Genomic DNA, 16,690 nt, shown 5'->3' with positions numbered 1-16,690 from the left:
AGCATCACTCCTTATTTATTATTATTCTGTATCTCAGGCTCCAGCTCCACTCCATCCTGCAGGCCTACAGACTGTGCAGAATAGCTGTCAATGACAGATCAAGTGACATCTTAAAAATGGCTGGTTTTTGCTAAGCAGTCTCTGCTGTATGAAATGAGGCCAAGCAGCAAAAAAAAAAAAACACCTGATAAATGTCCTATTTCACCACTCACACAGTTTGTTTCAGCGTGTGTGTGTGTGTGTGTGTGTGTGTGTGTGTGTGTGTGTGTGTGTGTGTGTGTGTGTGTGCACAGACATACCACTTTTATGGTTGTTTTTGTGATACTATATATCTACTGTAAGTGGGTATACAGGAGGAGGAACAATTCAACCACCAGGTAAGTATTAAGCCAAGTCAATCTGCAGTGGAGCTCTGGTTGAGAAACTTAGAGGAGATTTTCTATTAGTGAGGGGAAGCTTTGTTCCAGAAAGAAGAGAGGCTTCATTTTCCCTTTCAGTGAGAAGATTGTTATAAACGGTGCAGTAAATGGTTTAGGTCACCTCTCTGACCAACTTTATTTTTCAGGATTTAGGATGTGTCTGCAGAGTCTTCATTCAAAATAATAAAATGAAAGAAGACTGAAAATCCAAGTACAGTCACATTAAGTTACTCTGAAACTTGGCTTTTTAGCCAGAGGTGTGGTGGTGCGTATATACGGGAATACGACGAATACCTAAAAATAGCCAAAGATGCATATCAGTGCACATCTTGCAGAGTAAGCCTGCAGGCAATGATGTTACAGTCTTGTTCATGTAATCAAACTGTGCACAATAAACCTTTATCCTTTAAGGCTACACCTCATCACAGGCAACATAAACACTCTTATAAAACAGCACCACTTGTCTTTAGGAACGTTTTGAACTTGAAAGGAAAATGTTTGTGTTCTCAATTTTTAAAGACACAATATATTCACTGTTAAGGACTTCACAGCAAAACCTGCTGCATTTGTACTAGAAACTCCATCACCCTTTCAAGGAATTTTTGTTTGTTAGAACTACATTATGTCATTACGCCAAATTATGTGCAGTTAAGATGTATTTGATATATATCTTATATATGGGAAGACACAGGAGTTGAATAAAAGAAAATCTTGAATCTCGTTTCTGTGTTCTTACTTACCAAAACTCTGAGTTATGCATCAAAAAAGATAAAGCAGAATGCATGTTGGACAAAAAAAAAAGCTTGAAAAGCAGTAAAAAGTAAAAACTTTCAAAAGGTTCAATTATATAACCTTAAATAATGGACCAAATTGGACCTATAATGATAAGATGATAAAGTTTTAGACTCATCTCAAATGGACCCATGGAAACATGACATGCATATATTAGTTTTCAAGTTGTGCTACAAAATAAATGATATATATTTTTAATAGTTTGTAATTATTTAAATGAAACCATCTGAGAAGTTTAGAGGGCAAATGTCTCTTTGTTGGAACTGTTAACAACTCAGACTTCTGAAATCCAGACCCGAGACTGACAAGTTAAATTGCCCTCAGATTAACGTAAAGGGGTGCATCTCTGAAAGGGGTTATTATCTTTAATTCACACCAAATTGTGCAAATTGAACCTTAAAAGCACTAAACATCTGGGGCTGACTATGTCCCCTATTTCTCCTTTACCTTGACTTTTGAGTTTGTCTGTGTGTGCAGTATATACGCATATCAGAAATGGCATTTTCATGTGAGTTTATACGCATGACACAAACACACATCATACTGAAAATTTGAAAACCTCAACCCCTGAACTGAAACAACTCCACAGTGGTCCAGATCGCTCAGTGTGGAGTGCAGGAAGTGGAAACTGCTTTGGTACGTTCCCTTTTCAAAAGGCCCCCAGTGAGAAGCACCCTATTAAAATCTCTTTTCATTTGAGCAATCACTTCATGAGGCTAAATAAAGGGAATGCTAGTTCAGCTGTGGGAAGGGAATGGGTATTGTAAGGCTGGTTTCATAGCAGCACAGACTGAATTATACTAACAGTCACCATAATTGACTTGGCTCGTCCTCCTTTTCTTCTCTCTACTTGGAAATAGGCAACAGGAAGAATGGCTTGTGAGACATTGTGTAAACCTGCCATTTGTGTGTGGGAATCCTCCTTACTATTTGTTTGCATGGTTTGACAGAAGATCTGCTTGGCTGCCATTTTGTGCAAGAAAACGGTTGATGAATCCATGAAGAGTCATGATGTTTTTACAAAATGTTGCCACCACAGGGATGCTTAGTGCTCCATAGGAAATACAATCCTACAGTTCACTTGTTCTGTTGGTTAGATATGAAACATTACAGCCAGTGAAATACAAAATACATTCTTTTGTTTACATGTTCAAGCAAAAATGACAAATACTCTGGCCTAGTTTCTTAAAAAAGAAGATGTAATGCTTTTCTTTGTCCTGTGATAATAAACAGAATATCTTTGAGTTTCAGACTGTTTGTCAGACATAAAACGTTGGAAGATGTCACCTTGGATCTCCAGGAACACATGATTGGCATTTGTTTTTAATATAAATGACTTGAGTAAGAAATTGTTGGATTAATAACATGCTAAATACATAAGTAGCAGGTTTAACATGACAAAGAACAGGATACTGGCAAAAAATTAGTGTCTTTGAAAGGACAATTTGCGGTAACACTTTACTTGAAGGTATGAACATGTCATAAATGTTATAAACAAGTCATAAACGTTTATGACTTCTGTCATTAAGTGTCATTCGGTTTTTGTCATGACAAGTTGACATTGTTTGGGTTGTCTTGATTATGACAACTTAACATTAATCAAAGTGACATTACCAGAAATTGTCTTGGTCATGACAAGTTGACATTAAATTTCTTTGGGATGGGCCCCTGGTTAGCTCACCTGGTAGAGCGGGTGCCCATGTATGGAGGTTTGCTCCTTGACGCAGCGGCCACAGGTTCGACTCCGACCTGCAGCCCTTTGCTGCAGGTCATTCCCCCTCTCCGTCCCCTTTCAGGTCTAAGCTGTCCTGTCCAAATAAAAGGCCTACAAATGCCCCAAAAATAATCTTAAAAAAAAGATGACATTACCAGAGGATGTCTTTGTCATGACAAATACATCTTCTGGTAATGTCACTTTGATTAATGTCAAGTTGTCATAATCAAGACAACCCAAACAATGTCAACTTGTCATGACAAAAACTGAATGACACTTAATGACAGAAGTCATAAACGTTTGTGACTTGTTTATAACGTTCATGACACGTACATGACAGTGTCATGTCATAGTTATGACAGTGTCATGTCATGATTATGTCGATACCTTCAAGTAAAGTGTGCTTTTTTCCTGTCTTTAAGTCGAGTTGCACGTCTGCTCCAAATAAACCCTTTCACTGCTATTTTTAGGCCGGGGAGTTGTTTGACTGTGGTATTGTCAATTTCAAAACAACCCAAACAAACACTGTAGGGTTCATTTAACCGGTTTCAAAATGGCAGGTGTGAAATCACTCTGTGTCCTGTGTGGGAAAACAAGAAGCTTTTCACCCTGAGGGACTGACACAAGCTGCCCATGAGTCTCATCTTAACTATCAATTATTAAATGAGATAGCTCTGACATTGTGGTCTGCAGCAGGTTGGCTGTTTAAACTCTGTCAGTGCTGATGCTGTTGATGTTTAATCAACACATGCACATTATGTAAAGCATGCAATGATGAACAATAGACAATGAATTGTGACAGCGCCCTAAACCAAAATGGAAACAAACACATTTTAAAACAGTGGTGGTAATGACTGCAGTGAGTCTAAATATGTCACCGAGTGGTAAATTAAAATTCTGTGTATGTCATACTGTAGAGTGTTCATTAGGGTAGGAATTATGGTAGGGAACCATTTCCTGCACAATCCTCCACTTGTTTTAGAGAAATGTGTCAGTAATGGCAGCATTTTATCTGAGAGAACAAATCGCTCCCTGCTTTCTTGCCAGCGAACTGGAGCAGAATGGAGGTCACCTTCACACTTTCTCAGATTGTTGTGGCACTTTCAGACACTCATAGTATGCTAACAATTAGCAGACTTGAGATTGCCTTATAAATATGTAGCATTAACCAGTAGGCTGCCGAAAAGCCTGCTCACTAAACCATTCTGTGCTTCTGCTTTTGGCTTTCATTTTGGTTTATTTAAGCAGACAGCATGAACTAACTCCAATTAGGAGACATCTACAATGGTAAACTGATAAAGCTGTCTTAATTATAACTGATGGCTAACTGTACCAAAACCAGTGTTCTTTTTCATCTTGGCTATGTCCAAAATTGGTATTAAGTGCACTAGGGAGCAGTGAATGAATGATTTCAGACACAGTTCTTGTCTGTAACTCCATCTGTAGTCTTGGAGGAGGAGTCACCAGATGTTCGTTTTCAACTGAAATGGAGTAACATTCACAGAAGTGTCTGTTTCCGCACCAAAATGCTGGACAGAAGCCAGCCATTGACCTGGATTTCCATAAAAGTTACTGGAGTTAACATCAGAGCTCCTAATCAGACAGTCTGGAACTAAAAGTTTGGTGCTGGATAGTCCCAAATACAATAGGTAGATAGATAGATGCGCACACACACACACACACACACACACACACACACACACACACACACAAACCAACTTATGCCCGGGATCAGTCTCATACTTCTAAGTATGAATGATGATCTGCAGAGGCTATTATCTGACACAGAAAAAGTCAATAACATTCTGATGATAACAAAATGAGGTTGAAGTGAGGGAGAAATTAAACAATGGATATACGTACGTACTATTAATTTATTTCATGTGTTAGATGTTAGATTGAAACAGCTAAACGTGTGCTAAGCCAACAGAGAGAGAGACTCATAAATCAGCATTAAAAAGTGCCATCTTATTGGCCAGTTGTTCATTAGAGGCTCTTTTTCTGCGATTGCTGAGTCCTGATTGATCAGCGCAGCAGTGACACAGGTGGTGGTGAATGAAAGTGATTAATGGCCCCTCGTCAAAACAGGTGTGCAGAAAATGGGCTTTTCTGGAATAGGAAATATATACTGAATGCATAACACCTCCTCATGGTTTGCAAATGGGAACATTTACACAATTGTGACTAGTATACTACAAGTCAAAATAAATAAACAACTGACTAAACAAGGTGTGTTAGGTATTAGGGTACAGTTTCCGAGTCTGCTGAAATACTATTTCTCCAACTTTTTGTGTGTGCCAAAAACACCAAACAACACAACTTCTACTGGAAAGCCTATATTTGCAGAACATGCATAGTCAGTGCAAAGTAAATACAAAGCTTTTCTGACAGGCTGTGGGGGGCTCCAAAGTCCAAACCTTACTTTTCGTTGTTTTTTATTCAGCATTTACTTGTAAAATATTTTGTCTATGCAGCAGAAAAAAAAACAGCAGTGTCAAAGCCAGAGCCAGTACCTGCACGGTCACATTCACTCACACTGTTAGCAGATATTGGGCAACTTTTTTTGATATCAAACTCCAGCAACAAGAAGCATGAGGCTTAGACACAAAGCAGCATGTTTCTAGCACTTGTAAACAGACCCTCTCTGGCGGAAAAGTTGATTAAAACACTGCAGATGACAAAATAACAGAAGCACTGACAATACAACAGCCCTGCAGTAAATAGCAATTTGAAGAAGTTCTTTTGTCCGGAATATAAGAGGTGCTGATTCAACTATGATCATTTTGAGGCAGTTTGTAAGTAAATATAAAGTTATGAGTCTTTCAGTCAATGTTGGTGAGGGTCTACATGTTGTTTCTCTCTAGCAATTAGTGTTGCACTGTTGTTTTCTGCTGCTTTATTGCATAATGTTTCAATCATTGAGACTTAAGCATCAATAGACATTTTTCACAGCAGACATTTTAACTTGTCATCGGATGAAACACACAGGTGTAATTAATGTTTTCTGTCAGAATATCTGAAGTAGGAAAGGTCCATTCATTTGGGACTACCTGTCCTTTTTCTGTCTCTGTAAGTCGTCTTAATTTGCTTTGAAAAGTCAGTTAAAATGGTTATAGTCTGCTAAAGCTCCCACTTATTCTCATTTGTATAAATATGACTCACTTTGAAGTAAAGAATTGTACAGCATTGCAAACTACAACCTTAAAAAATTATCCATAGAGTTAAGCATGAAAGTGAATTCTTTGTTAGCCTTTTCTGGAGCTTTCAACTGTGTCACACAGTCTTCTTTATTGGGAGCAAAGTGCTATGAATGAAATCATGACAGCTACTGAGCTTGCATGTCAACAGATCTATCTCCATGCCAACAAAGAAAACCCCATTCACCGATGTTTGATATGGTTGAAAACTCTGGAAAAAGCTAAGGCCCTGTTTACACGATGTGCCTTTCGTTTAGACGGCGACAGCGTTTTTGGGGCTTAAAAACGCAAAAATGTGCACCCTCCAGAATGGAAATCTTAAAAAACGATCCACCGTTGCGTTCCCATCTAAAGGATAAAAACGCAAGTCTGCAGCCTCTATTGTTGTTGGCTGGCGACCCACCCCATATTTCATTACATAAATCAAAATATAGAGTGATTACTCACTCATGGCTACTCCGCTGTTGGGTATCCACAGCCTGCCTATACTTGGTCCAGATGGCTTTCAGCTTTATTATATCTGACTTTTACAGATAGTGTCTTTCTCGTGTGGATATGACGTCCCTCCAGGTACAGGATACTGCTGAAGAAATTCGGTCCATATGTCTATATATTTTGACTGGCAGGACTCCCGGTCCATGCCCTGTTGTGGTACCTCCTCGTCTGTCCAGACAAAATTGTCAGCTTTTGCTTTGCCATGTTTTGGTTTTGCGCTACTAGGGAGAGGACTTGGTGGTGTTGTGTGGCAGTGCTTCACACTACCACCTAGCCGCCTGGTGTGCATACTACATCGACTTTCACACACTTTTGCGTCACCATATACACACAGATTTTCCCCCCAAAACGCTCATCTAAACGCGGAATTAAAAAGTGATAACACAATGCCACTTTTGCGTTTTCTCTTCAGATCATTTCCGTCTAAACATAGCCTAAGTAAGTTAGAAACACATTTCAATATACTACTGTAACGCAGTCGAGTACAACACCACCACTAACTATGACCTCAGTAATAAACATATAGTTGAATTAACAAAACCTGGCCACTACAGTAGTGAGGACAGCAGAAAAGATCATTGGGTCGTCACTGCCTTCCATCCAGGACCTGGCACACAAACGCTGTCTGACCTGGCCCAAAAACATCACAACAGATCTCACCTATCCCCATAATGGACTGTTTTCACTGCTGCCCTCTGGCAAGAGGTTTTGCAGCATCCGGTGCAGAACAGCTTCTTCCCACAAGCCATCAGACTCCTGAACTCAAAATAGCCCCCCTTAATAACCCCCTGCAGTGGGCCTCATGTGGACTATGACACTATGAAACAGGATTTTTTTTACGTGCAATAACAGCATCTATTTTTCATAAACGTGCAATAACTATTTTTTTTATATGCTGCCACTCAATATGTGCAATATTAATGCTGCTTTTTAATTTTTTTATATCATATTTAAATGTTAAAATAACACTGTAGCATTTGTATTTATTGATTTTATTTTTTAAACTTTTTGTTTTAAGTATTTACAAGCAGTATTTATGAGCCAGTGGAACAAAATGTCATTCATGTTTGCTTTGTAAAGGTAGAATATGTGGCAGGATTTCATTAGATATAGATGTAGTTAATAAAACGGCCTCTTTTGCAAGAAAAACCATAATACAGCAGAAAAGAAATCCCATGACAGTCACACCACATACAAACAGCATCAGAAAATTTAATTTGAGAAGAGATGAAATACAATGAGAAAGCATTAGTAGGATACATTTACAAACCAAAATTATCTTAATGTGTGTAGTTCTGTTCTTTGAGACTACTTTTAAATCTCATAATTTGCAGTAAATCAACAGGTAACTCAACCTTTGTGCAGGTAAGTGAAATAAGTATTGAGAAAATAGAAGGCCTCATGGTACGATATAATCACGATACTTATGTTACGATACAATATTATTGCGATTTTAAACATATTGCAATATTCTGTGATATATTGCAATTTTACCTTTTTACCAACTTCAAATTTTTCCCAATTTCAATTTATATCTGTTTCATCTAAAAAGATACATTTCTCTGTTTGTGTATCTCACTTCGATTTTATTGCTTCAAAATGGGATTGTTACGCAGACAAACTGACAAACATAATAAAAGATCGATACTTTGCGTCTGTGTATCGATATAGTATTGCCACAGAAAATATCGCAATACTATGCTGTATTGATTTTTCCCCCCACCCCTAGTGAATACCTGTGCTGACAGCTTTTGCCAGTCGGCGCAGCCTCCTCTGGTGAGTCTTCCCTCGGTAGTGGATCTGGGCCTGGGCACTAGAGTTCAGCTGTATGTTGCACACCTGGCATATAGTGGCACTGCTGCTGCCTTGACGTCGCTCTCGTTTGGCCCTGTGCAACCTCCTCTCCTCTTCATCTTCCTCTTCTTCTTCCTCCACCTGTCCCTCCTGACTCTTGGGAGGAGGGCTGCTGTCCAGCCAGTCAGGGCTCTTTGGACGCTTCATATCTGGAGAAAGAAAAAGGTCTTTAATCAGAAGTGTTGCACAATGCTATGTGAAATAGAAACAATACAGTCCCCATGTGAGACACTTCATTCAAAATGTATGTTGTTAAAGTCTCCACAGGGGGGCAACAGAGCAGCATGGCTCCATTCAGGGCGGAGTAGTAATGGTCTTTTTCTTTAGTGTGATTCAAACTGCAATTTTATGTGCACCACCATTATAGTGCTTGATATTTCATTGTACCAAAACGGAGAGATTTCATAGGCAGACAAAAGATGCTTATCGCTTGGATTTATCAACATCCTTTGACCAGAGTGTTAACTGTCAGAAAATACAACATTTCTATATGTGATCCCATTAAATTAGTATAACCTGGCGCTTAAACATGCATTAGCTGAAAGGTGTGGCCTATCTCTGGCACACATCACAGCATTACAACAAAGATGAGTACAGTGTGCAGATAAGCATCTCGTTCCAGCTTCTCTCTTTTTATCAGATAATAAAAGCCGATTCCACACAAAGTAACATATTTCTATGTGTGAGCACTTAATAACTGTAATGGCTAAGCGAAATGAGACTGGCAGCATAAATCAAGCGGCAGCCATAATGTGAGCTCTGCTGTGATTGTGGATCTGTCACCCAAAGTCTAACTGAATTCTTTGTTTGGTTGCTGTTCATATGATAATGGCATCAATTAAGTACTCATGGTGTTGGACATTCTATCCTCCCGCCTCGCTGAACACAACCCCCACCAAACAGAAACCATCACTTGAAAAATCTTTGCCGTTCTGTAAATTCAATTGGACTGGTGGAAAGATGAAAGTGGAAGGGAAATGTGTTCATTGGAATTCATCAGCCTCTGACTAGCTGCATGGACTTCAAAGCTGTTGCAGCCCATCACCATGATTATTTGAATGATGTTCTACTACAGTCTGGCAGTGGATAGGGACATGAGTAACTGCTGGTGAAGATGGTGATGGAATAAAATGTGTTTAAAAGGTGTATGAAAAAAAACTATGTACTATGTACAACTACTGCAATATGCAACAGCAGACTGAATTAAGTTTTCTTGTAACATAGTTGGGAAATGTCCACCGGCTGTTGTGTACTTTGACAGAAAGTCCAATCCGAACTTGATGTATTCAAATAGTTTTTTTTGTCCATCCAATTGAAATTCAATTTACAGTTAATTGACTTAATTAACTAATCTTTTAACTTGGCCTGTACATTTTGATTTGATTGATTACCATAAGCTAATGAATGCAGGTACAAATGATTTGAAGTAACACAACACAAAATACACAATACATTCTGAGGCCGAAATATGCTGCTGCTCTCTGGCTGTCTCAGTTCTGTCAGAATGATGCTAGATAAGAGCTTAGACTTTTGCTTGTTGTCATTAAATGGCTATCACAGAACAGTACTGATGTGTAGCAGACAGGGCCAGTCAGAGGGAGGAGTGGGCATCTAACTTACTTTAAGGTGGTTTGTATCGATATGGTCCCTCCAATTAAGGGATGAAATGAACGTAAAACAACCGGAGGTCAGTTTAGTCATCTTTTGAGGCTGTCTTGTACAGTTAATTCTTGTGACAGATGTTTTTAACTGATTAGTCTCCTTTTAGTGTGTTTTGGGATTGTTGTAAATTAGCTGTTGAAGTAACTCCAGCATATTAACAATTAGCCTATGTTTTTAAGTTGATTATTATGCACTGTCCTCTAAAAATAATAATAAAAGATAAATGATGACCAGTTTGTTTAGTTATGGAGTTCAATTTTTAAGTTACATGATGACAACTATGCAAACTACATTTGCTGATGGAGACAGTGAGATGGGCAGTGAGCTCAGGAAATAGCTAGTAAGTATGAGGTAGAGAAACTCTGAGACATACTGCAGCCTGTATATAAATGTACGGGAAATATAATAGAATACAATTAATTAATAAACAATACATCAACATTATGAAACATTTCACAGAGTTTTTAGTGTCTGCTAAATGTGAAACCTATATCAAACCATATAACAGGTGTTAAAATAGCTTGCCAGCACATACAGTGTGAAATATCTGTGCATCTGTAAATATTATTTCAAAATGTACTGTAAGCATGTTAGATGCTGTGGTGTATATGCCTTATGGGCCATGTAGATTTGCAGACGTCAAGTCAAAAGTCAAAAGAAGATGCCGTATCTGATAAATATAATACATCCAGATTATACAGATATAAAATAAACTAGTAATTTTGTTTATGTGCCTGCCTACTTTGATTATTTTATGACAGTAATATGCAACTTCAAAATGTGAAATATAAAGAATAATAAATATTTTTATAATTCAAGTCAAGCAGTGTTTAGCTGCTCCTGTTGGCTAATGTCTAATACTGCACAGTGATGCCACTAGTTCAGGTGGAAATCTTTCAATACACAAGAGCCACCGGAACTGCTCCACTCACTCGTCTTTATGTGGTCAGCTAGAGTTGGCACCTGACAGCCCCATTATAAAACAACTTCTAACAGGTTGCTGGCCGACTGGCCAGCAGCTGCTGGTTTCTGTTGGCACTGTGTACCACAGCCAGGGCTGCTCTGTCTGTCTGGCACAGGAGTGTTCAGCTGGGAACAGCCCAGTCTTCTGCTACCAACCCTACAGGCTAAATGGCTTAAGTTATTGGTGCTCCACCAGTGTTGCAGTTGACCCCTACAAGACAACACTTCAAAATGGCCTGTTTAGATATCTGATGTACTGGATTGTATACCAGAGTGAAATTGTTGTGTGCTGAAAGTGAATGAAGCCCCGTGAAGCTAAAAAAAATAAATAAACTACACAGTGCTGTAGCTGTTCCTCTGGGTCCTTCATTGATTGATTTGATGTGTCACATGTATTTTTACAGGACCTAACACCTAGGGGGCAGGTGTGAGTTTTAAATTGTTGACTTGAAATTACATCAATAAATGAAGCTGAAATTGGACTTAATGACCTGAATTTGATCATTTAAAGTGAGTGTGTGCAACAGGCAACATTAATCTTTATTTATTGGTCATGTCTTTTGAAATAGGTGTTGGACAATCAAGTTATGTTATACTAACAAAAGAAGAAAAAAAATGAATTCCATTTTGTGCCAGTGAGACACTATAATCTTTTAAAGAACAAAAATAATAATAAAGAAATGAAGAATTCAAGAGCACACAAGAACTGCATTAAATCAATTAAACAAGATTCATTAAGAATAAATGAGCAAAAAACAAACAAATATATGACAAAGAATAAATTACTGTTCTATGCTCGTGAAGAAAATAGGACCTAATGAAGCATGATTATGAGCAAACGAGCATGTGCACTGTGACACACTATACATATCTAACTCCTATCAGCAAAAGATGCACAAATAATTACATATCATGATAAAATCTGCTACAGCAATACCACATGGAAATCAAAACTTCTTGCAGATAGTCTGTATAACATCTTTTTTTGATGTACAGTAAAGCGGTATGATTACTTACTGGTTGTATTATCCATGCAGGAGACATTAGCACAGTTTCCGGACCCCTCGGTTTGAGATAAATCCCAGTGAGCCGGCAGTATGATCTGTGTATCATGGAACTACTGGAACAGTTTCATTATACAGAAAGCTCTGAGAGGAGCTGAAGCATCAGCAACGCAGAACCTTTATCTGTAAATGCAGTATCTGTTGTGCTGTCCTCTTAATAGTGAAGCTATCTGGCCCTGGCAGCTCTTTACATACCAGCACTCATCAGCCTGTCTGGCCTCTCTCTCTCTCTCTCTCTCTCTCTCTCTCTCTCTCTCTCTCTCTCTCTCTCGCTCTCTCTCATAAACATACCAGCATGGCCATAGTAAGCATGAGATAACTTCTTATTCATAGCAATGTGTTAAAAATCACTGAGCCATTTCCAGCTATCCTTGTGTAAATACGGTGAAAGAAATCACACCCAATACTGCAACTTTTAACAACACAAACTGAACTGCACTGTGGCGAAATAAAAACACTGTTGGTTCCATTTTTTGATGATATAATAACCATTATCTCTGAGTATTACTTTGGTCTTGAAGACAAATCGAGAAAGGTCTGAAATCTGTTATTTACAGCTGTTATCACAACTGCAGAGTAGAAAGAGTCAAAAATATTCAGTAGTATAACATCCTGCATTTGCATCTTGTTAAAGGATCCCAACTAATGATTTGTGTCACTAGCCAAATAAAACATCAGATTAAAAAAATAGTTCACCTGCCTTTAAGTCCCATCTCTTTGTGTAACACTCTACCAACTTTCCCTGCCAACTGTGTGCTCCACATCTTTGCTTTATGGGCTGGGACAGCTGCATGGAAATGACCTTCATGAACTACTCTATCAGGGGACTCACTTGTAGTTATAGTGTAATGGTCTCCACATGGGTGCCTACATAAATGAGGAATCATTCATTTTGCTCTTAGACATGTATGATTCTTCCCATTTTCTACCCAATTTTTTGGTAGCTGACTGTCAAAACTATGGGTGCTTTCCAATACCCATACTACCATACTATTTAGTATGCCAGAAAAGTGTTTAGTATGTCCAAATACATAGTATGTCAAATGCAGTATGCCAAAAATACCAGGACCTATTACCACATCCGGTTGCATTTTGCAGTATGCAAGTCGCCATTCTTTTCTGGCTATTCTGACCCACGATCATCTGCGTAGCGGAAGGTACGTCAGATCGACTGAGCCGCCGATAGATCAAAGACAGCTCATTAAAATTGTGCGCTACGGACTGCGACGGAAGCAAGAGGGTCAAGTTCAAGGCGCAATGTTACGACAAAGTGGTATGTCTAAATTGTATGCATACTGCATGCAGCAGTAAGGGCAGCTGCCAAACATACTAAAAGTATAAAGAGAAAGTGTGCGATTTGGAAAGCACGATATATGTAATGCACAATTTTAGTGTCCCGGCTGAAATAAGATTGGGTTTACATATTTCGTAGTAAAGGAAATCATATGCGGAGGAAGGGACTTTATTTTAAGGTTGTTGCACAGCCACACAGGTGTTTTCACCTATCCTGATTACACCTCTGCTCAGGTTGGAGGTGGTCAGAGCTATGCTTGGCAATACATGACCTGGGCAGGTGCAACAAATCTACAAAAGGTGAGGAGGAAGTCACTCCCACAGAGAAGAGCTCTAATCATCAAAAATAAATGAAATCACCTGTGTGGTTGTGCAGGGCCTTTCCTGTTTAGTTTTTTAGCCATGCTTACTGTAGGCATGCTAAACTACATGGTAAACATTATGCCCCGCTTAACATCATCATGTTAGAATTGTCATTGTAGGTTAGCATGCTGACATTAGCCTTTAGCTCAAAGCACCACTGTGCCTACGTACAGCCTCACAAAGCCGCTAGCATGGCTGTAAACTCTTAGTATTGTTTCTATAGAAAATTGTGTACATACAATCTAAGCTTTATTCTTTATGTCTTATGTCATGGTGTAGAATAGCTGAGATGGTGTGTAAAATTGTTGTGAAAAACAAAAAAAACAAGACGTTACAGCCACTAAAGAAGATTCTTTATCAATGGTTCCAAAAAGGTTTTCTTATTGCTAATCTGGCAACGTGGGATGATGGTTAGAGGCTCCAATCAGGTGGGTACTGAGCTGACAGGCAGCTATAAAACTGGCAACTTGTTCAGCCTGTTTTCTCCAAGCTGCTCTCCCCATCTTTATGATGTGCTGCCTGCCTTGATGTGCTCTGGTTTCACACCGGGGGCGAACTTGTTTATCACTGAGCTTTGACAAATGAGGGGAAGAAAGCTTTGGCATTGTAATGTGTAAAAAAAATGATTTGGAATAAAACACTATCAAAGACTTTTTGGAAATTTCCCATTTTCTCCAGGAACATACAAATGTACAATATGTATAAAATGTTTGTAAAATTAGCAGGTGCTCTACAGAGATGAGATATGGTTCCATTATATTAATTATATGATAAACTCACTTGTCAGCATGTGGATCATTGTCCTAGATCTTCTCAAGGGTACTTAGTATAGCATGGCACTTCTCTATATATAGCTACACTTGATGCACTGCAACTGTATCTATTACACTATAAAGGCTTCATGGCAAACTAATGTTTTTTGTTCCTTAACTGTACACTCTGCCTGTTTGTCTCGATACAGTAAAATCCTGTTAAATCCATAATCACACACAACTACAAGGTGGCCTAAGAATATATTTCCAAGAAACAAGTCTTCTTTTTAGACTGGCTTTAAAGAATCAACACAGAACAAATCCAACACCCCTCCAGGATCTTAATCCACCTGAACCTGAACAGCTGCAGCTCTTTCTGGTCTATGATCTAGTAAACTTCCTGGAACAAGCAGGTCTAATCCAGATGTGTTAAAAGGTGGACCAAGGCCTTCAGCATTGATACGCAAGGCAGCTGTGAACGGGATGCAGCGGCATAAGCATATGTTCCTTTAGAAATGGCATTGTTCCAGATGCCCAGGCCAAGATGAGCTCCCACGTTGCAACACCTGTCATCACTTTTCCATTACGTCGACAGCAGATACAGTGCTCGGCCTGACATGGAATAACTGGACGGTAAAAGAAGATGAGTACATTTTTCCTGTTTCTAATAATCACTGCATACATTTGCATGCATACAAGTGATGAATGTGTCCAAGTGCAATAAATTCTGATGATTTTTTTTTTGCAAAGAAACACACCTCATACAAAACGCCAAACGCCTACATTTCTTTTCAGTCTTGACAGTCAAAATGAATACTGAACAGGTGGACCACAATTACAGTTGTGTTGCTAGGCTACCCCGCACATCCGCTGAAAACGTGAATTGGAACCTTTTTCACACAAATTACAGCTCAATTATGCTGTAATTTGTGCAGACAAGGCAAAGAAATGGACAAAAGAGGCACATTTTACCGAATAGTGGGCAACACAGACTATAAAGTCTGCAGAGAGCTGGAGGTGAGTGAACCATGTAAGATTTAAGTGTGACGAAAGAAAACGTATTGATCTCTGCGCTGAAACATGCACAAATTAAATTAGAGAATTTTGTTTCAGTTATCGTACATGGTGCAATTTTGACATTTGCTCAACAACCAACCTCGTCTCCCAGAAATTTATAAAAGAAAAACATTTATACACTAATTTGTTTACATTCTGTAAAGAAACATAATTCCTGCAGGGTTTTTGTTACATGGCAACATTTTTGTGTGTGTAGGAAGTCCTATGTTTATGTTTCCTACACAGATTGTAGGGAAGTGGACGGTAGGTGTACAGAGCATCCTAAATTCTGCGGTTAGGTTTAGGCAACAAAAGCACTTTGGTTAAGATTACGGAAAGGTTGTGTTAACATTGGTTAATGTTCATAGAGTAGTCTCTGTCAGTCTCTGTCTGTCTGGAGCTTCAAGTCACTGTGACTTTTAACCTATTCCACCATCTTTCCCTAACCTGTAGTCTAGAACAGGACTACTGTTTGCGGTCAGGTGACACTGTATATGTCAGAGCCGAAGCGATTATAAGTCGATGAATTAATTATTTTAACAATCAATTCATGGTTTTAGTCATTTTGCAAAGCAAAAATGCCAAAACATTCTCTGGTTGCACCTTCTCAAATATGAAGATCGCTGCTTTTCTTTTTCTTGTGACAGTAAACTGAAAATCTTTGTGTTTTGGAGTATTGGTTAGACAAAACAAAGAATTTATGTGTAGTCTTCACTATTTTCTGATATTTTACAGACAAAAAATTAATTGATTAATTAACCTAACTGAAATAATCCGCAGAATAATAAAAAAATAAAATCATCTTTAGATGATAAACTGAGAGGAGTACTGTATCCACATGGGTGTTGCTTGATGTGGAAATGAGGAGCAGGTGTGCAAATAAGTTATACATTGGTTAATGAATTAGTTAAATAACCAACTTATAAACACTTATTAAACAGTGGTGGTGCAAAAGATTGTCTTAGTTGTGTGAAGAGGTTTCTCTCTGTGCTGCATTTAGAGTAAGAATGACAAAAAAGCTCTTTATTACGAAAGGAGCCCAAGGAGAAGCATGACTCAGCGTGAG

The 16,690-nt window shown here is 38.6% G+C and overlaps 1 protein-coding gene across 2 annotated transcripts in view; it reads right to left on the bottom strand.

Moving 5' to 3' along the window:
- The window catches only part of LOC114548288 (zinc finger protein 385B), a 78,366-nt gene that overhangs the window by 39,541 nt on the left and 22,135 nt on the right, over positions 1-16,690 (bottom strand). Inside the window, exons 1-2 of one of the 2 annotated variants that reach the window (XM_028568141.1) lie at positions 12,114-12,253; positions 8,354-8,620 (exon numbers count right to left, since the gene is read on the bottom strand). In XM_028568141.1, the coding sequence (XP_028423942.1) occupies positions 8,354-8,620; positions 12,114-12,129 (283 nt within the window). In that variant the 5' untranslated portion in view covers positions 12,130-12,253. Of the gene's footprint in view, positions 1-8,353; positions 8,621-12,113; positions 12,254-16,690 lie in introns of those variants that run through there. The other variant, XM_028568139.1, reaches the window with a different exon arrangement.

The sequence above is a fragment of the Perca flavescens genome, chromosome 21 (assembly GCF_004354835.1).
Source record: "Perca flavescens isolate YP-PL-M2 chromosome 21, PFLA_1.0, whole genome shotgun sequence".
Lineage (NCBI taxonomy): Eukaryota > Metazoa > Chordata > Actinopteri > Perciformes > Percidae > Perca > Perca flavescens.
The sequence above is the reverse complement of the archived record's forward strand: the minus strand, read 5'-3'. Positions and strand labels throughout refer to the sequence as shown.